The 25,792-nt window shown below is 40.3% G+C and overlaps 1 protein-coding gene across 4 annotated transcripts in view; it reads left to right on the top strand.

The window, feature by feature from the left end:
* The window catches only part of dgat1a (diacylglycerol O-acyltransferase 1a), a 104,234-nt gene that overhangs the window by 49,859 nt on the left and 28,583 nt on the right, over positions 1–25,792 (top strand). For all 4 annotated transcript variants that reach the window (XM_060942600.1, XM_060942598.1, XM_060942601.1 and 1 more), the window contains exons 7-8: positions 1,265–1,393; positions 12,629–12,703. In XM_060942600.1, coding sequence (XP_060798583.1) covers positions 1,265–1,393; positions 12,629–12,703 — 204 coding nt within the window. The remainder of the gene's footprint in view (positions 1–1,264; positions 1,394–12,628; positions 12,704–25,792) is intronic.

Below are 25,792 nucleotides of genomic sequence, written 5' to 3'. Positions count from 1 at the left end.
AAACAGAATACTCTGTTTATATTTTCGTCTGAATTAGTTGCATGTTTTCCTATAGGGAGCTACCTTAACAGCGCTGAATACTTGAGTGCTACTGTAGAGATGCATTATACGCTGCCATTCATAATTAAATCTAGATCTTCCGAACTTAAACATATCATGGTGAAGAAAAAAACTGCGATTTCCTGGCAACAAAATTGTGGCTAGTGAAAAGGCTGAATGGCTAGTGACTCGGGAAAACCACTAGCCACAGTGGCCGGTGAGCAAAAAAGTTAATGTAAAGCCCTGATATATATATATATGTGTGTGTGTACCATCTTATCCTAATTTTCAGAGCTATAGCAAATAATCTGTGTTCAAATCACCGTAATTTTCTTTCTTTCCTTCTCATCTCATTTCTTTCTTTCTTTCTTTCTTTCTTTCTTTCTTTCTTTCTTTCTTTTCTTTTCTTTTCTCCGACCCATGTAGCTGTAAATGCCCCAGCCTTATGCAGGTTCTTTATTTTTTCGTGACTAAACAGTTTTCAGTTTTCTTGCCTTGCAGTTTGGGATTTTTTTTTTTTTTGTATGGACTAAAGTTTAGGAAATATTTTCTTTCTTGGTTCCTTTACATTTCTTTGAACCCTCTTTATCCTCTGCTGGATTTCATGAATGCGGCTTATTGTTTTACAGATTTCTGAAAAATGTTTCAAACTCTGTAATATTCAGCTCCGCCCCTGAGTTCGATAGTGTTTCAGTATCAAACCCTGGAGAAGCGGCTCCTTTGGGATGAGCCATTAAAGAAAAGACAGTTATTTGGTTTGGTTGTTTGTTCACATGTGCATTTGTTCATTTATTTATGTATTTAATTGTTGATTTATTTATTCTCTCTCTCTCTCTCTCTCTCTCTCTCTCTCTCTCTCTCTCTCGACATAGTCTATTAAAAATGATGTTGCTAACAAGTCCCTTTTGTCCTCTAATGTGTGGATTGGTGTTTTTTTCATACACGATTTGTTTGGATTATGAAAGAGTTTGAACATTATTGATTGGAAAATGTGTACATTCAGATTACACACACGAATGTGAAGCATCAAGGCATCAAAAAAAAAAAAACTCATTAAAAAAGCCTTGTTTTGTGTTGAGTTCCTGCCTATATTCTATAACTCAGTAACACTGACACATTAACAGTCAGAATATTGGAGTTTTTATTCTGTTATTATAACGTACTGGCTGAAATTTCCAGCATGCACCTGATTGTACCGTGTGTGTGTGTGTGTGTGTGTTTGCAGTGGGAGGAATCATTGCACTATTAGTATACACAGTCCTCTTGCTGAAGCTCTACTCCTACAGGGATGTGAATAAATGGTGCCGTGAAATCAGACACATCCAAGCCAGAAAACTCTCTCGCTCCAACTCCTGTGAGTATAAACACCCTGCAGAGCGACTGCACACGTCCCAGTGTTTCACCAAGAGCTCAAGAACTTTATTAATTATCAAATAGTTAAATAAAATGTTACTGTGACCCCTGATACTCTAACAATTACTTTACTCGAATAATACTCTCACAGTAATCATCAACAATACTCTAACAACACTTTAACAATTTCCCAGCTTGGGATCGATCGATCGATCGATCTACCTACCTACCTACCTACCCACCCACCCATCTCTATTTCTCTCTATATATCTCTATTTCTCTCTATATATCTCTATTTCTCTCTATATATCTCTCTCCATCTCTCTATATACAGTTGAAACCGTATATTTACATACACTTTAGGAAAAGACACAATCTTTTTTTTTTTCTCATAGTCAGACATGAAATCAGACATTCACTTTAACTTTTTCATGTCTGTCTGAATATTTAAAATTATTTCAATGTACTTAATGCCAAATTAATCAGAGAAGGAGTTTTTATTCAATATTTTAATTGCTTTTATCAAATCAGAAGTTTACATACACTGCAGTTTGTGTGCCTTTAAACAATGTAGGAACGCCCAGATGATGATGTCATGTCTTTGGAAGCTTCTGATAGGTTAATTGGCAACATTTGAATTAATTGGAGACACACCTGAGACACACACCTGTGATTGTATTTTAAGGAACACCTCAAACACAGTGCTTCCTTGTACACAACATGGGTAAATCTAAAGAAATTGATCAAGATCTCAGACTAAGAATGGTTAACTTGCACAAGTCTGGCTCATCTTTGGGGGAAATTTCAAGAAGCCTGAAGGTGCCACGGTCTTCAGTTCAAACCATTGTACGAAGGTATAAACAATGTGGGAATGTCGAGCCATCATACCACACAGGAAGGAGATGGATTCTGAGTCCCAGAGATGAGCGGGTTCTGGTCAGTGCTGTGCGTAAGAACCCAAGAATGAATGCAAAGGACCTCGTGAAGATGATGGCTGAAGCTGGTAAGAGTGTGTCACTGTCCACGGTGAAACGAGTTCTGCACCAACATGGGCTGAAAGGCCACTCTGCCAGGAGAAAGCCATTACTCCAACACAAACAGGCCAGATTACAGTTTGCAAATGAACACAGGGGAAAGGATCTCAATTTTTGGAGACATGTCTTGTGGTCGGATGAAACTAAAATTGAGCTGTTTGGCCATAATCAACAACGATATGTTTGGAGAAAAAAAGGAGACGCTTACAATCCTAACAACACCATACCAACAGTGAAACATGGCAGAGGCAGCATCATGTTGTGGGGTTGTTTTGCTGCAGGAGGTACTGGTGCACTTCACAAAATCAATGGAGTAATGAAGAAGGAACAGTATGTGGAGATACTGAACCAACACCTGAAAGCATCTGCCAGGAAGTTAAAGCTTGGCCGCAAATGGGTCTTCCAAATGGACAATGACCCGAAGCACACCGCCAAACTGGTCAAAAAATGGCTTGATGACAACAAAGTCAATGTTTTGGAGTGGCCATCACAAAGCCCCGACCTCAACCCTATTGAGCATTTGTGGGCAGAGCTGAAACGACATGTGCATGCAAAGCAGCCAAAAAATATGGCCCAGTTATACCAGTTCTGTCAAGAGGAATGGGCCAAAATTCCTGTCAAGTATTGTGCAAAGCTTGTTGAAGGTTATCCAAAACGTTTGACCCAAGTCAGACAGTTTAAGGGCAATTGTACCAAGTACTGATGAAGTGTATGTAAACTTCTGATTTGATAAAAGCAATTAAAATATTGAATAAAAAACTCCTTCTCTGATTAATTTGGCATTAAGTACATTGAAATAATTTTAAATATTCAGACAGACATGAAAAAGTTAAAGTGAATGTCTGATTTCATGTCTGACTGAGAAAAAAAAAGATTGTCTTTTCCTAAAGTGTATGTAAATATACGGTTTCAACTGTATCTTTCTCCATCTCTCTATATATCTCTCTCCATCTCTCTATATCTCTCTCTCCATCTCTATCTCTATTTCTCTCTATATATCTCTTTCCATCTCTCCATCTCTATTTCTCTCTATATATCTCTCTCCATCTCCATTTCTCTATATATATCTCTCTTCATCTCCATTTCTCTCTATATATCTCTCTCCATCTCTATTTCTCTCTCTATATCTCTCTCCATCTCTGTTTCTCTCTATATATCTCTCTCCATCTCTATTTCTCTCTATATATCTCTCTCCATCTCTGTTTCTCTCTATATATCTCTCTCCATCTCTATTTCTCTCTCTATATCTCTCTCCATCTCTATTTCTCTCTATATCTCTATCTATCTACCTTTCTATCTCTATATCTGTATCTCTCTCTCTCTCCACAGTATTTTAAGAACACAATCTCTCCAAGTTTGATTAAAGTATGTCTCAATATAATTTTTTTTCAAAATTGTCCTTATCCAGTTTCTGCCTTATCACAAGTAACACTGTTAGCGTAGATATGATTTTAAATCCTTTTTAAAATGAACAGTATTAAAAAATCCTGCAATCTCTAACAAACAGTACTGTTTTGGTCTCAACTCGCAGTGTGTTTTGCATGTAATCCTTGAGCACTGTTTTAAAAAGTGTCTGTTTTGGGGACATTCACCGGTACATGACGTGACGTCTCATTTTAACTGTAGTTACGCTCAGTGAAGTCACACATGCAACGAACATTCTCTTGATTTTCTGCCTCTAAAGCTACAGGAAAGAGAAACATCCTCCTCTTGTGAGTTTTCTAATTTTTTGTTGTCTTGATTGAGGTTTTGGTTTCTTTTTGTCGCCATTTCTTTTTACACTGGTATGTAGTTGGGTTTCTTTTGGAGCCCCTAAAGAGACGCATGTGTAAAATAAATAAATGAATAAAGGTAGAAGGCTTCTTTTGCGCATGAGAAACTGCCTGAGAGAAGCGTTTCTGAGAGGAGATTGGCTGAGAATGCGAAATGTGCCAGAAGATACAATATCATAAATCAGCTAAGACACAACATGCACAAGAAACTAACTTCATTCATTCATTCATTCATTCATTTTTTATTATTATTATTATTATTATTATTATTTTACACATGTCCATTTAGGGGCTCTATACTGTTCCTATTTATTTTCATTTTTTCTGAGTTCCTTTAGATTTATTATTATTATTATTATTATTATTGGGCGGCACGGTGGTGTAGTGGTTAGCGCTGTCGCCTCACAGCAAGAAGGTCCGGGTTCGAGCCCCGTGGCCGGCGAGGGCCTTTCTGTGTGGAGTTTGCATGTTCTCCCCGTGTCCGCGTGGGTTTCCTCTGGGTGCTCCGGTTTCCCCCACAGTCCAAAGACATGCAGGTTAGGTTAACTGGTGACTCTAAATTGACCGTAGGTGTGAATGGTTGTCTGTGTCTATGTGTCAGCCCTGTGATGACCTGGCGACTTGTCCAGGGTGTACCCCGCCTTTCGCCCATAGTCAGCTGGGATAGGCTCCAGCTTGCCTGCGACCCTGTAGAAGGATAAAGCGGCTAGAGATAATGAGATGAGATTATTATTATTATTTATTATTATTATTATTATTATTATTACATTTCTTTTAATCTGTGCTGGATTTTAATGTGTTCTCATGTCAACTTTCTCCATTTTTTAAAAAACTTTAATCTTTATTGTTGATTTACATTTTGATACAGAATTATTTTCCACCTTCTATAACAGCTGTTTTTGTTATACAGTAGCCAACAATGGAACATGTGAACAAATGGGTAAATATACGCAACAAAGCGACACTAAAAATAGAAGATAAGAACGAAAAGGGAAAAAAACAAACCAGAGGAGCTTTTTGGAAGGTGTATCGAACAGTCCATCAGTTCTCTCAGTTCCAAGTGATTAATTAACTGTCCATGTTATGGTCATTGTCACTGTTATGGGTCCTGAATGTTGTCCATTTCTGCCATTTTTCTTCATGTTGTGCCTCCTGCAATCTCTGACAATGTATTTTCTCCATTATATACAGTCAAGCTGGAAAGTCTGCACACCCCTTTCACCTTCTCCACGTTTTATTACGTTACAGACTTGTTCTACAATAGACTGAGTTCATTTTTTGTCACAAAATTCTACACAAAATAGCCCATAATGACAAAGTGAAAGCAGGTTTTTAGACATTTGTGCTAATTTATTAAAAATCAAAATGTAAAATATCATATGTACACAAGTGTGCACACCCTTTGATATGACACCCAAAAGTGAGCTGAGGTGCATTTTGTTTCCACTGATGCTGCTTGAGATGTTTCTACAACTTAATTGGAGTCCACCTGTGGTAAATTCAATTGATTGGACATGATTGGGGATTGCCAACACCTGCCTATATAAGGTCCCATAGTTGACAATGCATGCCAGAGCAAACTCCAAGCCATGGGGTCAAAGGAATTATCTGCAGACCTCAGAAACAGGATTGTGTCAAGGCATAGATCTGGAGAAGGGTACAGAAAAATTACTGCAGCTTTACAGGTCCCAAAGAGCACAGTGGCCACCATCATTTGTAAATGAAAAGTTTGGAACCATCAAGAATCTTCCTAGACCTGGCTGCCTGGCCAAACTGAGCGATTGGGGAAGACGGGCCTTGGCCAGGGAGGTGAGCAGGAACCTGAGAGTCACTCTGACAGAGCTCCAGTGTATCCTTATGGAGATGGGAGAACCTTTCAGAAGATCAACCATCCAGGCAGCACTCCACAAATCAGGCCTTTATGGTAGAGTGGCCAGATGGAAGCCACGCCTTAGTAAAAGGCACATGACATCCCACTTGGAGTTTGCCAAAAGGCACTTAGAGGACTCTCAAACTATGAGAAACAAGATTCTGTGGTCAGATGAAGCCAAACTTGAACGTCACGTCTGGATGAGACCAGGCACTGCTCATCACCTGGTTAATGCCATCCCTACAGTGAAGCATGGTGGTGGCAGCATCATGATGTGGGGATGTTTTTCAGCAGCAGGAATAGGGCAACTAGTCCTGATAGAGGGAAAGATGAATGCAGCTAAGTACACTGAGATCCTTGAAGAAAACCTGCTCCAGAATGCTCTGGACGTCAGACTGGGGTGAAGGTTTACCATCCAACATGACAATGACCCGAAGCACACAGCCAAGAGAACAAAGGAGTGGTTTCGGAGAAAGTCTGTAAATGTCCTTGAGTGGCCCAGCCAGAGCCCAGATCTGAATTCAATTAAACATCTGTGGAAGGAGCTGAAAATGGCTGTGTACTGATGCTCCATAGCCAACCTGATGGAGCTTGCAAGGATATGCCAAGAGGAATGGGCAAAAATGTCCAGAAACAAGTGTGCCAAGCTCATAGCTTCTTTCTGAAGACGCCTTGAAGCTGTAATTGCTGCCAAAGGTGCATCAACCAAGTATTAGGCTAAGGGTGTGTATAGATATGTAACCCCTAAATAACCTATTTTTGTCAGTAAAATTAAATTGTGTATTTTCTAAAAACCTGCTTTTGCTTTATCATTATGGGCTATTTTGTGTAGAATTTTGTGACAAAAAATGAACTCAATCTATTGTAGAATAAGTCTGTAACATAATAAAATGGCTTTCCGGCTTGACTGTCGATTTCCTCTACAGTCTCTGTCCATTGTTCCAGGTTGGGAAGATTCTTCTTTACCCCATTTCCTAGTAATACCTTTTTTGCAGGCTATTAACAGAATTTTGACAAGATATCTATCTCTTCTTTGTACATTATCATCAGTGAAATTGCACAAATAAAGCACCAAGCAATTCATAGGAATATCACATTCCAGTATCTTCTGTAACAATTTGTGTACCATTTTCCAGAATTTTATAATTTTGTGAATTTTCCAGAATATATGTGAGAGATCTGTTTGGGAAACACCTCACTCTCTCCAGCATGGTAGATTTTTGTTTGTATATTTACTCTTGACCTTGGGTGTCATAAAAAACCTGATCAGATTTTTCCACGAGAACCCCCTCCATACCCGTGAATTGGTTGTTTGATGTGTTTTCCACGTTTTCCCAGTCTTTATCTGGGACTTTTGTGTTGGATTCTGAGTCCCATTTTTCTTTTCTATATTTGGTATTACATTTATCCGTCATCAAATTCCGATATATTGCAGATATAAGTCTAATTTTGGGCGGCATGGTGGTGTAGTGGTTAGCGCTGTTGCCTCACAGCAAGAAGGTCCGGGTTCGAGCCCCGTGGCCGGCGAGGGCCTTTCTGTGTGGAGTTTGCATGTTCTCCCCGTGTCCGTGTGGGTTTCCTCCGGGTGCTCCAGTTTCCCCCACAGTCCAAAGACATGCAGGTTAGGTTAACTGGTGACTCTAAATTGACCGTAGGTGTGAATGTGAGTGTGAATGGTTGTCTGTGTCTATGTGTCAGCCCTTGATGACCTGGCGACTTGTCCAGGGTGTACCCCGCCTTTCGCCCGCAGTCAGCTGGGATAGGCTCCAACTTGCCTGTGACCCTGTAGAACAGGATAAAGCGGCTAGAGATAATGAGATGAGATGAGAAGTCTAATTTTGGTTCCTTTAGATGAATTGATTATAATTTGTAACACACCATTCATTTCCATGGAGGGGTCTCTTTTGATTTCATTCTTATGGTAGTCCCTTAGCTGCAGGTACCTATAAAATTCGTGCTTGTTCAAATCATATTTGTCTTTCATGGTTTGGAAGCTCTCTAGTTCCCCTCCTTTCTCTAAAGTGCACCAAGCCGTTATTCCTTTGGTTATCCACTGTTTGAATAATTTTCTCCATTTTTTTAATGAAAAAAAAATCAGAATTTTTTATAAAAATGTGATGCAGTATGTGTAAACAGTGCAGCTAGCTGCATCCCCAAGTATGATTACATTTCAGTACCAAAAGCTACACAACTGGGACCTACATTATTATACTGGCTGATTTTATTTAAAAAAAAAAAAAGTTTCAGTTTTCAGGCTCTGCTGTGTCTCGGATTGCATTTCCTCAAAGGAACAGAGAGTGTGTTCTGTCCCAGAACTCCATATAGTCAGATCAACATTTTTCAGGTCAGACTGAATAAATATGAGTGTGCTTTAAAATAAGTGTTGACCTGCAGGAACATGAGGAAAACCGGAGTGTGAAATAACAAAGCTTTCATGTTGATTCATCATGTATGATATGTGTGTGTGTTTATTAATTCAGTTTACTCTGGACTTGGGTATCTATCCTTTTTTGACTCTTAAAGCCTTTTAGTGTTAAATATTTGAAATCTCATTCCAGAGTAAACTGAATTAATAAACACACACACACACACACACACACACACACACACACACACACACACACACACACACAAGCCCTTTATACACAAATATTCTGTAATATTGGCATAAAGAAGCACCTCAGTATTCCGTCTTTAATGATTTACACTGACCCAAATAAATTTGGTATGAAGCCATGCCAGTTTGTGTTTTCACATTGCGAGCTGGCGTTCCACAATCAGAGGCGTGATGAGTCACAATGGAGCGTTGGTGTCTATGGTGATGTATCTACACATCAAAAATATGAACACCCCGATTAGACTGACGCTGCTTTAAAAACAACGGCAGGTGAACTGAGTGTTGAGGTGCTTTTTGTTAGCCGTCACATTTATTACCCCTCTTCAAACACAAGCAAAGTTGCTGAGCATCATTTGAACATGTGATCACTTCTGTTAAATAATTTACGATAGATAGATAGATAGACAGACAGACAGACAGACTTTATTTCAACAGGGTGGCCCATTCAGCACAGCTGGTATCCATAGGCAGGGCCGCTGACAGCTTTGGCTGGACCCGGGACAAAATGCTCTGAATGGGGCCCCCCCTAACAACCCCTCCCCGGGCCAACCCACACACACACCCACCTCTCTTATCCCAGTCTCTACTCACTCCAACCCTTAAATGACAGGTATTCAAAAACCATTCAACCGGTCAACAACCATTTCATTTTAGCATTTCAACATTTTTACAGTTTTAACATTTTAACATTTCCTTAGTCTGCAACTATCCAGGTGCGAAATGCAATGCGCTGGACTTTTGTTGTGCGTGCGTGCGTGCGTACTGTCCAGTGTGAAAAGCAGAGAAGAACACACCGCTCGAGAAACGGTGGGATATGATTGCGGGCTAATGTGAATATTCTTAGCTCCAATCAGATATATGAAACACAATGTTATTAAGCCGTTGTGGTTATGAAATGATTCAATGCCCTGTGCGTTTGATATGGTGTTCAGTGTGACTTGCTCTCCCCTCGTTTGTAACATGAATTGCGTGCCGCGCGTGCCTTGGTTGGGGTTACTTTACGGGGCTGGAAAAAGTTGGCTGTGTCTTACCCAGTGATGGGAATAACGGCGTTAGAAATAAACGGCGTTACTAACGGCGTTACTTTTTTTAGTAACGAGTAATCTAACTAATTACTTTTTACATCGTTATAACGCCGTTCCCGTTACTTACAATAAAATACTATGTGTTACTTTATTAAAGCTGTTCTCATCTGGCACGCTGCTCGTTCAGCCTTTCTTTACTCTGCTTTCGTGTGGGGCGGGGAGACACGAGACAACGGCACAGTAAGCCAATCAGAGTATATTTGGACAACATACGTAGGTAGGCCACGCCTGCTGCACTACTGCGCACTCTTTCAATCAGAAGACCCAGCGATGGCGAGCGGTCAGCCCAGCACTGCGCTTTCACATTGGAAATACAGCCATTACTTTTCATTATTTGAAATAAAAGGCAAGAGTGTCTACGTGCAATGCACATTATGTCGAGGAACAAAGCGTTTGTCTTCGTCAGTGGCCAGTAATTAGTAACAATTTTAATAACTACAAAAATATATTACATTTGATAGATGTCTTATCTCACATTGTCCCACAAAAATATTAATATAGTGTAGATAACGTTACTAATTGGTTCTGTTAAGTGTCCATTTCAGTCATTAAACACATTTAACATTCACTTTTATTATGATTACACTAATTGAATTTGATTTTTTTTTTGAGGGGGAACAAAATGTAATGGAATAATTACTTTCCCTGGTAATTAGTTACTTTTATGACAAAGTAACTCCGTTACTAACTCAGTTACTTTTTGGGAAAAGTAACTAGTAACTATAACTAATTACTTTTTGAAAGTAACGTGCCCAACACTGGTCTTACCTGGCTCAGCTGCCCCACTGCCTTTGCTAGTACCTGCTGCATCAGCCGAATCTTTTTTAAAATATTTATGCAGTGAGCCCCTGAGTCTCTTGGTTTCTTCCTCTCTTTTTCTCTTTTCTTTTCTGTGCTCCTGACTTGTGCATGTTGGCAAATGGCACGCACGCTGATTGTCGAAGCGCTATGATTGAACGATGTCGTTTTTTTCCCCTTAATCAAAGAGTCAGACCAAACCATTTTTGCATTAGGGGTGGTAGGGGGTTCTTGACGCCTTTTTCAAAGACAATAAAGGCAAAAGATCTAGAAATCATTTACTGAATGCAAATATAGCACATTTCTCCCCCAAAACACATTTTGAAATGAAATAAAATAATCGCAACTTCATGAGAGCCCAGTTCTGGGCCCCCCCATTCCTGGGCCCGGGACAACATACCTGTTTGTCCCCCCCTGTCGGCGGGCCTGTCCATAGGGCTGCTGCAAAACTATATTAATTTGCAATTTCAAAAATACGTTTCAGTAAGAGTGGCATGGTGGTGTAGTCGTTAGCACTGTCGCCTCACAGCAAGAAGGTTCTGGGTTCGAGACCAGTAGCCAATGGCCAACGGGGGCCTTTCTGTGTGGAGTTTGCATGTTCTCCCCGTGTCCGCATGGGTTTCCTCTGGGTGCTCCGGTTTCCCCCACAGTCCAAAGACATGCAGGTTAGGTTAACTGGTGACTCTAAATTGACCGTAGGTGTGAATGTGAGTGTGAATGGTTGTCTGTGTCTATGTGTCAGCCCTGTGATGACCTGGCGACTTGTCCAGGGTGTACCCCGCCTTTCGCCCGTAGTCAGCTGGGATAGGCTCCAGCTTGCCTGCGACCCTGTAGAACAGGATAAAGCGGCTAGAAATAATGAGATGATATGAGACCATTATGGTCTTAAGAGGAAAAAAAATGCAATGAAAATTTATAAGAAAAAAAATGAGACGAACAAAAAATATAATAATATAACACATTAAAGTCCACATTTAAGGGAAGTAACAGCCACAATCCAGCTTGCCTGCGACCCTATAGAACAGGATAAAGTGGGTAGAGATAATGAGATGAGATGTTTGTGTCCTTTAGCCGAGCCAGCAAATGGAGAGAAGAGAGAGAGAGAGAGATAGGAGTGTGAGCAACATGTTTGTGGATCAGAAATATGTTGGAGGAGAAAGTGAAAAGAAGTATTAAACGATTTGAAGCAGAAAGGCATGTTCACCTGAGACGCTGTAGATGGAGGCATTTGAATTTGTGCTGGTCACGGAAAGAAGAATGTCAAGGTCAAAAACTTCACACCCCTGTTCCCTCGTGTCGGCTGTTCCTTTTACACAGACATCGATTTCGGCTCTGTTAATACTAATCGTTCTGCCTCAGAGGTGGAACAACCGGGGGGGGGGTTGTTCCACCTCTGAGGCAGAGGTGGAACAACGGGGGGGGGGGCCTTTAGACAGTGTAACAGATGCTTCTCTCTCTCTCTCTCACTTACACACATTAGACATTCCACTCTTGCTGTGTGTGATCTTTCATTCTTTATGATGCTCCCGCCTGCTGGACAGATGTTGTTCTGGACTCTTCTGCACTCACCCAGAAATTTTTTTTTTTTTTTTTCCTCAGCTGGAGTGTGAATAAGATTTGTAGTAATCCTATGTTTATTCACAGTAACACTGCTCCAATTGTAAATTAATGACTTTTAAATTGTGAATCAAATCTATAAATAAGACTATAGCCCTGTATGGGTGGGATTAGTTTCTTTGGCTGACATCAGTAATATTTTTTTCATCGAGCACTCGATGTCTCCTCACCGAAAACTCTCACATTCAGATAGTAATAAAATTTATACAGAAAGACAGAATTTCCACAAGATCCTACAAACCTGGATGTTTGTATCAAACATGTCACACTTTTACTACAGAGAAGATTATTGCATCTATTTTTTTTTCTTTAGAAAGCGATCCAGCTGCTCAGATCACAAGCTTCTGAGTTCTTGACGGATTTGGGAAAAAAAACAAATGTTTATTTATGTTGTGATTATGTTGTGATGCTTTGCTAATTTACTCTGCTGTTATTGGTTGCAGGTCCATCTGTGCAGAGAGCCAATGGGAATGCAACACACAGTCATGTGACCTACCCGGGCAATCTTACCCACAGAGGTACTACAGCTGAAAGGTTTCAGTTAAGGATGCATGCTTTTGTTGGAAGATCTCAGACTCTGAGAGAGAGAGAGAGAGAGAGAGAGAGAGAGAGTCAGGATCCATGAGACGTGTTAAAATGAAATCTAAAATAATCAGAAAACTGAAAAGGTGTAAACACTGCACCAAAGATCCGAAGAATAACAAGGTGCAGAATTCCTGCCGCATTCAGTTCAAACTCATAACATCATGGCTGCTCACATGATTAATAATCAACAAATGAGCATTTCTTTACTTTTAAATGAATTATACGCAGGGCTTTGAACCAGAATTTTTTTCCTATTGGTTCGTTCCGAACAGAAACGGAATTTTAACGTTTCCGGTTTTGGGTTCCACCATTAAATAGACGTTCCCGAACCGGTTAGAACAAAAAAATTTCGTTCCCGGAACGGTTAATTACGTTCCCTGTCAGCTGTTTAACAAATGGCTATAAAGTTATGTCTCTGTCTCATCCAGCTTAAGCCAAATGTAGGCTAATTCTATTACAACCTTCATTAAATAAGGCAAGAAGTAATTCAAAACAATTATTATTTCAAATGTTGGCGATTTGGATTCTCAGTATGTCTTCCCATCTACACAAACAGAAAAAGTGCCAAAAATGAAAGATAATTCGTTTAGTGTGTTACCAAAGGCTAGTCAGGCCCTATAGAGGGCTACCGCATGACGTCACCGTGCCGCGAGATTTTGTTAGGCGCCATATTGGAAGACCAAGTACACATCTATGCAAGTACATACATACATAAAACAAACTACACCTGAAATGTAGCCAGGGCCGGTTCTGCCCTAATCTGGACCCGGGTGCAACATCGCGCAAACCCCCCCCCCCCCCCCCCCAAAAAAAAAAAAAAAACCAACACCAGTCTAAATCAGGACAACCATCACATAACTATAACTATAAACATTTTATATCAACTATTTTAACTAAATGGGCTATAATAAATAAGCCTGCAGGCAGCCATGGCGGGCTGCCTCAGAAAAGTAACCATTCAATGACAACTGAAAGCCTGCAGCCACGGTGGGCTGCCTCAGAAAACTAACCATTTGTCCTACCTTAAAACTCGTTTTGCATTTTCTGCCTCCTTTTTTGTATTTTTAACCCTCCGTTTATTTTCTTTCCTTTTCTGAAAACCCGATTTGTGTCCAGACACTTTGTTCTGCTACCAACGAACTAACTCGTCAGGTCTCGTCTCTCGAGCCCGCGATGATTCCCGTGGGAAGGGCAACAATTGATACATTTTTACAAACAGCCAATAGGGAGGTTGCAACGTTCAGGCTCTTCTTTGCTCAGACACTCAGTAATTCACTTATTATCACGTGGAGATGTGATAGTAGTCCACCTTCCCGCTCTCTCCATTCAGTCAGCGAACGTCACACAGGAAGTGAACCCCAGCGGGTCATAGAAACTTGCGCAGGAGAAGAATGGCTTTTTTATTTGTAGGCTACGGAAACTTTGAGGAACGAAATAAAAACCGGTATTAACCGGTTACCATTATTTTTAATAAGCGTTTCTGTTCCGGAACATAAAAAATAATAAAGTTTCTGGTTTCATTTCTGTTCCATGTGAAATAGAAAATGTTCCCGGTTTTCGTTTTCGTTCCTTGAACCGGTTCAAAGCCCTGATTATACGGTATATATAAGTCTTCGCTTTAGGTCAATTGATGTACGCTTCTTAATGCGCCTCTTAATCCTGTAACACTGACTGTACAGTTTGTGTGTTAAGGAGGAAACTATACATCACTCATCCCAGATTGTTGCTAAAAACAATAAGGCGTTCCATGTTTTTTTTTTTTTTTCCCATTTTGTATCTTGAATGTACGCATGGAGATGGAAAATGGTGTAATTCCAAGTTCCGACTTCCCACTTCCGAGTAAACTGGAATGCAGCATTAGATAGACATCTGTAATGATTGGCAAGACTTCGCAATGAATTAGACAGGAAGTGAAACAGAAGTGGAATGAGATCGTCAATGACGGCATAGCTCACTCCAGCCCCATCTAGTCCAGAAGGAATGATCTAAAGTGGGCCATCTTGTGTAATAAATGTTGCAAGCTATACACAAGCTACATATAGAAGCAATATACACCCGAGGAATACCGACCTATTTGCCAGAAAGAATCCAAAACGGTGAGGAATTGACCGAGAAGAAGTGATTTTTGTTGAATTGCTCATTAAAGCTTAATTAGTCCATAACTTCATTAATAATTGTAATTAAGTAAATCTGGGTAGAAGTTCTATGCAACCTAGGTACCCCTACCTTCATGCTAGAAAAAAATAAAAATCGGTGAAGAATTGAGGGAGAAGAAGCGATTTGTGTGGGAACTGCTCATTAGGGATTGATTAATTACTCCATATCTTCATTATTAATTGCAATTATGCAAATTTGGGTAGAAGCTATATGCACCCCAGACAGACCTACCTTCCTGCCAAAAAGGATAAAAATCGGTGAAGAATTTAGAGAGAAGAAGCGATTTTCATGAAATGTGGACGACGCCAGATGGACAACGGACAACACGATGGGATAGCTCATCACCAATAATCGGGGATATGATGACCTCTGCTGGTGGAGAAGGGTAGTGTCCTGGTTGCTCTCAGACACCTGAGTTGGGTTGTAATCATCACATCGCACGATAAAACATTCACATTGGCTTAGGGGTTTATTTTCATATCGCAAATATGTAATATCACATTAACGATTACTGAACGATACACTGCGCAGGACTCAGCTTAGGATCATGAGACATTTATTATGCAGTTTTAACAGACGTTTAAAAGTAAAATAAACCAAATGTCCAACTTTTACACTTTACACAATTATTGTGGACATTTTTAAAATCCTGAACATTAAATGGAGCTCTCATGGAGTTTGTAATGTGATTATGGACAATACAAAAAATTATAGTTTTAGACAAAAGTTTTTATTTTTCCAATTTCAAAATTATTAGCACCCCTGTGTAGAATGGCAGCACTGAGTCACTTCCTGTAATGTCTAACACGCTTGATGAAAAATGAAGACAATGTGTTTTAATGTTCCCTCAGAAAAAAAAGCAATGATCTCTCGTATTAAAATGAAAGATACGTCTATCGAGAATGTTACTAGTTTCACTTATCTTGGTCATACCGTATCAAATGAGGAAGGCCATTCAGCATTTACCATCCAGCGCATTGCTTCAGCTCATAAAAAGTGGAATGAGTTAAAAACTGTACTCACGGAAAGTCGGATAAAGCTGTCCACATGCGCAGAGTTTCTAACTGCTTGTGCGTGCAGTCGTCTCACCTACAGTACCCAAGCCTATAATCTTAACATCTCACAGCTGGCAAAATTGGAATCTATGTGGGTGAATTTTCTTAGAAAACTTTTCTGCAATGGTTTCGAGTGTGTCAGTGCCTCACCATCAAGACGAAGAGGCAGCTGTAAAACCCCATTTATCGAAGAAGACAACGTGGACTGGCGCTACAAATATACCAACAACGACATACTCTCCCTATTAACATCTGTCTGTCTCAACACCTGAAGTACAGTCATGGTCAGAAGTTTACATACAGTGACATGAATGTCATCTCGGATATGAATGTCATGGCAATATTTGGGCTTTCAGTAATTTCTTTGAACTGTTCTTTTTCTGTGGCAGAATGATTGTACAGCATACATCTTTAATTAAATAAAACCCACTAGAATTTGGTGCACAAGTTTTAATTTTCTTTGGGTTTTCTGAAATCAACACAGGGTCAAAATTATACTTACAGGGTCAAAAATATACATACAGCATGCCTAATATTTGGGTAAAATGTCTCTTCGCAAGATTCACCTTGACCAAACATTTTTGTTTACCATGAACAAGCTTCTGGCAGAATTCTGGTCAGATATTTCATGACTCTTCAGGGTAGAATTGGTAGAGTTCAATTACATTTTTTTTTCTTGGCATGGACTCGATTTATAATCACAGTCCATATATTTTCAATAGGGTTGAAGTCAGGACTTGTTTTAAGCTTAATGTTAGCCTGCTTTATCCTCCACAACCAGCTCTGATGCGTGTTTGGGTTCATTGTCCTGTTTTAAGTCCCAAGTCGTGTTCAAGTTTCTGATGGTTTATGCTGAAGAATTCTAAGGTAGTCCTCCTTCTTCATTATTCCATCCACTTTGTGCAATGAACCAGTTCCACTGGCAGCAAAACAGCCCCAGAGCATGATGATCCTACCACCACCACCACCAGCTGGTACAGTGTCCCTCTGTACATGGTGGTCATTGTGGCCAAACAACTCAATCTGTGTCTCATCTGACCATACAGCTATCCTCCAGAAGGATTTTTTTTTTTTTGTCTGTGTGGTCAGCTTCAAACTTTAGTTAAGCTTGAAGGTGTCAATTTTGGATTTTCTTGGATAGCAGCCTCTTAGTCCATGGTGATCTGAACTGTAGATAGTGATCCATTAGCTTCCAGTTCATGGCAGGGCTGTGCCATGGTGGGTTCCCAGGTTGTTCCTGACCATCCAAACCAATTTCCTTTCAGCTGAGGGTGATAGTTTGGGTTTTCTTGAAGCAAAGTGGCTTGGCAAAGTGACTGCACCTCACAATAACTTGGATACAACTGTTTAAACTGATCTTGGAATTTGCAGTTGTTTAGAAATGGCTCCAAGAGACATTCTGGAGTTGTGTATTGAGGTTTTTCACCTGACGTCACAGGGTCACGTGACGCCCCGGTGTCCGCCATTTTGAAGGTCAAGCTACATACTAACGCTGCAGACAGAGAGGGAGAACCAGCTTGAAAAAAAAACGTGTTACAGACACCGGATCCAGTGTAAATAGCTGCCGGAGCGCGCGCCGGCTTGCTCCCCTTCAAATTAAGCAGCGCGCTCCGGCTTGCTCCTGGAGTGCTCCGGCCGAGGTTCCGGAGCGCGCTCCGGCTTGCTCCCCCTCAAATTAAGCAGCACGCTCCGGCTTGCTCCCGGAGTGCGCTGCTTAATTTGAGGGGGAGCAAGCCGGAGCACGCTCCGACAGCTATTTACACTGGATCCGGTGTAAATAGCTGCCGGATCATAATTACAGTAAACTAGTAAATACAGTAAAGGAAAAACTTGAGACTGAAAGGTTTTAACAGTCATCCAAATGACTGAACGTAAACATTGCTACAGTAACATACTAGCTATGTTGTTGACATTAGCTAGTGCTAACAGCTAGCTGCTAGTACACTGCTACAACACAGACACCGACCCTAATAATACAGTTCTTGGTCATTGCCTGGTAACAGCAAATTTATAACGGGCCATGTCTCAACTGACTAAGAAGTTATTTCAATGACATTTAATAACATTTTGTTTATCCTGAGGACCGAAAGTAAATGAAAATGTGAACAAACCTTAGCTGTAATAAGATGGCGACCACCGGCTCCAGGGACGACCCGCTGATGTAGGCATGTTACCCAGCCTGACACAAAATATCTGTAGGCATCCAAACTCTTATACGCTTTCAGATCAATACCTGTGTATGGCGATGGGTTTTTAACGACATAGGTATACAGATCATGTGGGCCGAAGTCAGGTAAAGACGAGGGCTTCGTGTACTTCCGTACGTCAGTGAACAATCCTGGTGGAAGCAGGTAAACGTCGTTCTCTAAGCCTGCTAACCTCAATTATTGCAAATACCTCTCCCTCTGCTCGCCCTGTAAATGCCCTACGTCGCTGGATAGTGAAGGTGTTTTCTGCATCTCGCTCCTTTTTCTTTTATGTTTTTCATTTGTCGCCTTCCTCGCATTCAAACTGATTCGAGCCGTGACGTCCAAAATGGCAGCCTAACGATGCATCACATGACTTGGTCACGTGGGTGAAAAACCTCAATACCTGTGATCCTTTTCTCAGATCTGCATTGAGCTCCTTGGACTTTCCCATTTTACTGTGTTGTTGGTCAATCCAATGAGTGCTGTAAACAAACCCTTTTTATGAAGGCACAGAGAAGCTACCAGCTGTAGTCAATCATGATCACTAACAGGAAGTTAAGAGACCTCGGCCTTGGCAAGATAAGAGACATTTTGGAAGTTTCAGCATCTCTGAATGAATAATCTAAGTGAGCATATGTATATTTTTGACCCTGTATGTATAATTTTGACATTGTATTGATTTCAGAAAACCCAAAGAAAATTAAAACTTGTGCACCAGAGTCTAGTTTTTTTTTTTTATTAAAGATGTATGCTGTACAATCATTCTGCCACAGAAGAAGAACAGTTCAAGGAAATTACTGAAAGACCAAATATTGCCATGACATTCATATCCAAGATGACATTCATGTCACTGTATGTAAACTTCTGACCATGACTGTATATTGCTCATATAACTAGACTTCCTAACTCTGCCCTTCAGAAACAAATTCTGTTCTGATCGAACAATAAGCCGTATACTCGTAATTTCTGGAAAAGCTACGAAAAACTCCCTGGACTTGCAGCAATGCAACTACAAAGAGTAACGCAGTGCAAGTCAAGTTTCCTGCCTCTGTTGGAGCATTTAATTCTCGGCGCCCAATCTGCTGAAACAGTGGAAGGGGAAAAATAATGATGATGATGATGACAGAGAGGATTTGTGGAGATGGAGAAAATAATGTCAAACGCATTTAAAGTCTCAGGCTTGCCCATGTGCACTGTTTTCTTCAATTCAGACAACAAGATTTGAAAAGCTACGTTTGATTTGAGAATAGGTTTGACTTGTCATTGATCTGAAAGTGCTGTATATGCCTGAACCTCCTGGTAGAGACAACCAGGATTTAGGTTGGAGTATTGTACGGTATTATACTGGAGCGTAGTATAAATACGGAGGTGATTATAGAAAATTGCATGTGGATTGGTCGAGAAATTCGAACTATTTCTCGATAATCACCTCGAGCGACTTGGCAAAATGTCACCAATCACTTCATCACCGTAAGTGAGGAAGAATTACAAACGATGAAAGAAAATGCTGTTCCAAAAAGCACTAAAAGTGCTCCGAAGTTTGGTCTAAAACTATTCAAAGAAAAGGTGGGATTGTGGTTTATTTTATTGATTTCAAAACAAAGTATTTTATGTGAGTCAGCATAGATAAGTGACACAAGTCTGCATCGTACTGTTATCACGTTTGCATGCTGCTTTTGAAGTTTGAAATTATTTTTTAATATATTTTTTTAATAATCACCTGTGTATTTATACTAAAACAATTATCTACCTCAGGCTCAGTGAATATCGGTGATTATTATCCATACAGGACACTTTTTCGATGGAATAAAAACATCTTCTATTCTCTTCTAGCAGGTTTCATTCATTTGGTTCAATAGCATGCAATATTGTTAGCATATCGCATATCCTACCTGTATTATGTCACTCTACCCAATGGAGAATGAGTGTTGAATATGGTTTACGATATTGCATGGTTGTCCAGACAACATGATGCCATACATCGGAGACGTAAAACTTCCGCGCTAGTGAGCGACTGGGACAATTTGTAAACAAACATGGCCACCAGGTTTGCTTCGTTATATATGGAAGATTCTGAGAGAATTTTGAAAGAGAAAGATGCGTTGAACACCTGAAAGGAATGTATAATAATAATAATAATAATAATAATATTGGCTGGCTTTTTTTTTGTGGTCTATCAGATATATTCCATTCAGCTACTTGTCTTTGACTCATTCAGTATCATGCTAGCTGAATGGAATATATCTGATAGACCACAAAAAAAAAGGCAGCCAGTATTATTTTAATAACAACTTTGTCTCGATTATTATTCACCGATATTTACTTTGCCTTCGGTGAATAACTGTTCATTAATAATGCCATCAATCTTCACATAACATCCCCAAAACCCCCTCTGTATTTATACTAATGTGTATTAGATTAGAATAGATTAGGATAGATTAGATTAGATTCACTTTATTCATCCCACATCGGGGAAATTCACGTGTTACAGTAGCAAGAAAATGTCAAACAGATAACAAATAAAACTGAAATAAAAATTAGACAAACAAAGGATTAAATACAGAGGGCTATTTGCATTATCTACCGTGAAAAAGTATAGAAAAATTGCCTTATTGAGAGGCTCGGAAAAATTGCACATTACAGGTAGACTCTGTATATATACACACACATATATACATAAATAATATTTATATACAGTGGGGCAAAAAAGTATTTAGTCAGTCACCAATTGTGCAAGTTCTCCCACTTAAAAAGATGAGAGAGGCCTGGAATTTTCATCATAGGTATACCTCAACTATGAGAGACAAAATGGAAAAAAAAAAATCCAGAAAATCACATTTGTCTGATTTTTAAAGAATTTATTTGCAAATTATGGTGGAAAATAAGTATTTGGTCAATAACAAAAGTTCATCTCAATACTTTGTTATATACCCTTTGTTGGCAATGACAGAGGTCAAACGTTTTCTGTAAGTCTTCACAAGGTTTTCACACACTGTTGCTGGTATTTTGGCCCATTCCTCCATGCAGATCTCCTCTAGAGCAGTGATGTTTTGGGGCTGTCGCTGGGCAACACGGACTTTCAACTCCCTCTAAAGATTTTCTATGGGGTTGAGATCTGGAGACTGGCTAGGCCACTCCAGGACCTTGAAATGCTTCTTACGAAGCCACTCCTTCGTTGCCCGGGCGGTGTGTTTGGGATCATTGTCATGCTGAAAGACCCAGCCACGTTTCATCTTCAATGCCCTTGCTGATGGAAGGAGGTCTTCACTCAGAATCTCACGATACATGGCCCCATTCATTCTTTCCTTTACACGGATCAGTCGTCCTGGTCCCTTTGCAGAAAAACAGCCCCAAAGCATGATGTTTCCACCCCCATGCTTCACAGTAGGTATGGTGTTCTTTGGATGCAACTCAGCATTCTTTCTCCTCCAAACACGACAAGTTGAGTTTTTACCAAAAAGTTCTACTTTGGTTTCATCTGACCATATGACATTCTCCCAGTCCTCTTCTGGATCATCCAAATGCTCTCTAGCAAACTTCAGACGGGCCTGGACATGTACTGGCTTAAGCAGGGGGACACGTCTGGCACTGCAGGATTTGAGTCCCTGGCGGCGTAGTGTGTTACTGATGGTAGCCTTTGTTACTTTGGTCCCAGCTCTCTGCAGGTCATTCACTAGGCCCCCCCCCCGTGTGGTTCTGGGATTTTTGCTCACCGTTCTTGTGATCATTTTGACCCCACGGGGTGAGATCTTGCGTGGAGCCCCAGATCGAGGGAAATTATCAGTGGTCTTGTATGTCTTCCATTTTCTAATAATTGCTCCCACAGTTGATTTCTTCACACCAAGCTGCTTACCTATTGCAGATTCAGTCTTCCCAGCCTGGTGCAGGCCTATAATTTTGTTTCTGGTGTCCTTTGACAGCTCTTTGGTCTTGGCCATAGTGGAGTTTGGAGTGCGACTGTTTGAGGTTGTGGACAGATGTCTTTTATACTGATAACGAGTTCAAACAGGTGCCATTAATACAGGTAACGAGTGGAGGACAGAGGAGCCTCTTAAAGAAGTTGTTACAGGTCTGTGAGAGCCAGAAATCTTGCTTGTTTGTCGGTGACCAAATACTTATTTTACCGAGGAATTTACCAATTAATTCATTAAAAATCCTACAATGTGATTTCCTGGATTCTTTCCCCCCATTCTGTCTCTCATAGTTGAAGTATACCTATGATGAAAATTACAGGCCTCTCTCATCTTTTTGCCCCACTGTATATATATATTTGGACAGAGACAACATTTTCCTAATTTTGGTTCTGTACATTACCACAATGAATTTTAAACAAAACAATTCAGATGCAGTTGAAGTTCAGACTTTCAGCTTTAATTCAGTGGGTTGAACAAAATGATTGCATAAAAATGTGAGGAACTAAAGCATTTTTAAACACAATCCCTTCATTTCAGGGGCTCAAAAGTAATTGGACAAATTAAATAATTGTAAATAAAATGTTCATTTCTAATACTTGGTTGAAAACCCTTTGTTGGCAATGACTACCTGAAGTCTTGAACTCATGGACATCACCAGACGCTGTGTTTCCTCCTTTTTAATGCTCTGCCAGGCCTTTACTGCAGCGGTTTTCAGTTGCTGTTTGTTTGTGGGCCTTTCTGTCTGAAGTTTAGTCTTTAACAAGTGAAATGCATGCTCAATTGGGTTGAGATCAGGTGACTGACTTGGCCATTCAAGAATATTCCATTTCTTTGCTTTAATAAACTCCTGGGTTGCTTTGGCTTTATGTTTTGGGTCATTGTCCATCTGTATTATGAAACGCCAACCAATCAGTTTGGCTGCATTTGGCTGGATTTGAGCACACAGTACGTCTCTGAATACCTCAGAATTCATCCGGCTGCTTCTGTCCTGTGTCACATCATCAATAAACATTAGTGACCCAGCGCCACTGGCAGCCATGCATGCCCAAGCCATCACACTGCCTCCGCCGTGTTTTACAGATGATGTGGTATGCTTTGGATCATGAGCTGTACCACGCCTTCACCATACTTTTTTCTTTCCATCATTCTGGTAGAGGTTGATCTTGGTTTCATCTGTCCAAAGAATGTTCTTCCAGAACTGTGCTGGCTTTTTTAGATGTTTTTTTAGCAAAGTCCAATCTAGCCTTTTTATTCTTGAGGCTTATGAGTGGCTTGCACCGTGCAGTGAACCCTCTGTATTTACTTTCATGCAGTCTTCTCTTTATGGTAGATTTGGATATTGATACGCCTACCTCCTGGAGAGTGTTGTTCACTTGGTTGGCTGTTGTGAAGGGGTTTCTCTTCACCATGGAAATTATTCTGCGATCATCCACCACTGTTTGTCTTCTGTGGGCATTCAGGTCTTTTTGCATTGATCAGTTCACCAGTGCTTTCTTTCTTTCTCAGGATGTACCAAACTGTAGATTTTGCCACTCCTAATATTGTAGCAATTTCTCGGATGGGTTTTTTCTGTTTTCGCAGCTTAAAGGACATGGGACATGGATTTTTTTCTGGGTATAATTATGTATAAAGGACATAAGAAATGCCATCTAAATCACTGCAGGGCGTCAAAAATGTGAAAATCATCACATTATTCAACTTTTTTATACATCAGCGTAAAACAATGATTCGTTAATTAGCTAGGTGGTCACGTGACCCGTGACATCACAAAAACTTTCCAAGGAGCCAGCGCTTGGGTATCTAATGTAAACAGGTTACCGAAATGGACACCATCGACAGTGACATTCCCGATGTTTCACAGAGATGTGAAGTTAGACCCTATCAATTCGAACCGATAGCTGGAAATTCACATGAACATAGATCTTGTCTTTACTCTGACGGGTCAGATGATTCTGAGAGTGAGAGTTCATTCAATCCCCATGAAACTGAAAGCGGTCGGCTCGATAACACTTCCTGGTAAGTTAAAAACAATTCTGCTCAAAGGCTAATGATCTGTTGAAAGAAGTATTATTTTTGTATCATACATTGAAAGTTCATCATAGATCTAGCTAAAGTCCGTTGCAAGCTATTTTTTTTTTGCTGATATTTTTCGAGATTGATTGAGATACAATGCTTCCAGAGTCCGAGATGAAAACATTCAAAATGGCGAAACGCCATCACACAGCCAACAACACTACGCCGTTTGGCGAAAGAGATGAGTCAGAATTATGATAATCAATAATTGATACACCCAAAATTATAAAACTAATCCTTACCTCGGCTTTCAGTCGCTTAGCGAATGCACTTCGTGGTAGCCGTAGCACTTCGGGTTTCACTCCGCCGTCTTGTTCCTGAATTGGGACGTTGGGAACGGCTCCATCTTTAAGTAACCTCTTAAATTTGGCTTGGCGATTAATATCGGTCAGTACCTGAGTATTAATGTTGAAAGAATCCTCAGTGAAATGGTCCGAACACAGTTTGTGGGAAACAGTAGGTACAAAGTTTTTTCTACGACAGTAGTGAGCCCACACTTTCCTCAGCTTCGGGTCCTTGGGGAATGCAAAAAAACTTACTCCAGGGCATTTCCCATTGGAATTATTTGCAACCATAAGCAGCACAATACACCATGATGTTCAATGTACGTTAAAGACTATAAAAACAATTTTCTTGTCATCCACTTCTCCATATTCATCTACCCTCTTGAGCTGTGCCCGAAAGTTTTTGTGACGTATGATCACGTGACAGCGGCTCTTCCGTTTGTAAAATATGCATATCGGAGCTCGAGCAGAAATGCCATATAATCATCACGAATATAACGATTTTGCTGAATTTAATAGATAATTTTGTATTTGTTGATGCAATTATTTCATATTTTTAATGGAAAGAAACTGATATAGCGTGCATTTATGTTTCATGTCCCATGTCCTTTAAAGGAACAGTCCACCGTATTTCCATAATGAAATATGCTCTTATCTGAATTGAGACGAGCTGCTCTGTACCTCTCCGAGCTTTGCGCGACCTCCCAGTCAGTCAGACGCAGTCAGACGCGCTGTCACTCCTGTTAGCAATGTAGCTAGGCTCAGTATGGCCAACGGTATTTTTGGGGGCTGTAGTTAGATGTGACCAAACTCTTCCGCGTTTTTCCTGTTTACATAGGTTTATATGACCAGTGATATGAAACAAGTTCAGTTAAAAAAATTGAAACGTAGCGATTTTCTATGCTATGGAAAGTCCGCACTATAATGACAGGCGTACTAACACCTTCTGCGCGCTTCGGCAGCACATTGATACGGAGCTCAGATATCAATGCGCTGTCGAAGCGCGCAGAAGGTGTTAGTACGCCTGTCATTATAGTGCGGACTTTCCATAGCATAGAAAATCGCTACATTTCAATTTGTGTAACTGAACTTGTTTCATGTCACTGGTCATATAAACCTATGTAAACAGGAAAAATGCGGAAGAGTTTGGTCGCATCTAACTACAGCCCCAAAAAATACCATTGGCCATACTGAGCCTAGCTACATTGCTAACAGGAGTGACAGCGCGTCTGACTGACTGGGAGGTCGCGCAAAGTTCGGAGAGGTACGGAGCAGTTCGTCTCAATTCAGATAAGAGCATATTTCATTATGGAAATACGGTGGACTGTTCCTTTAAGGATGGCTTGTTTC

This window comes from Neoarius graeffei, chromosome 16 (genome assembly GCF_027579695.1).
Source record: "Neoarius graeffei isolate fNeoGra1 chromosome 16, fNeoGra1.pri, whole genome shotgun sequence".
Lineage (NCBI taxonomy): Eukaryota > Metazoa > Chordata > Actinopteri > Siluriformes > Ariidae > Neoarius > Neoarius graeffei.
This window is presented reverse-complemented; position numbering and strand designations above follow the sequence as displayed.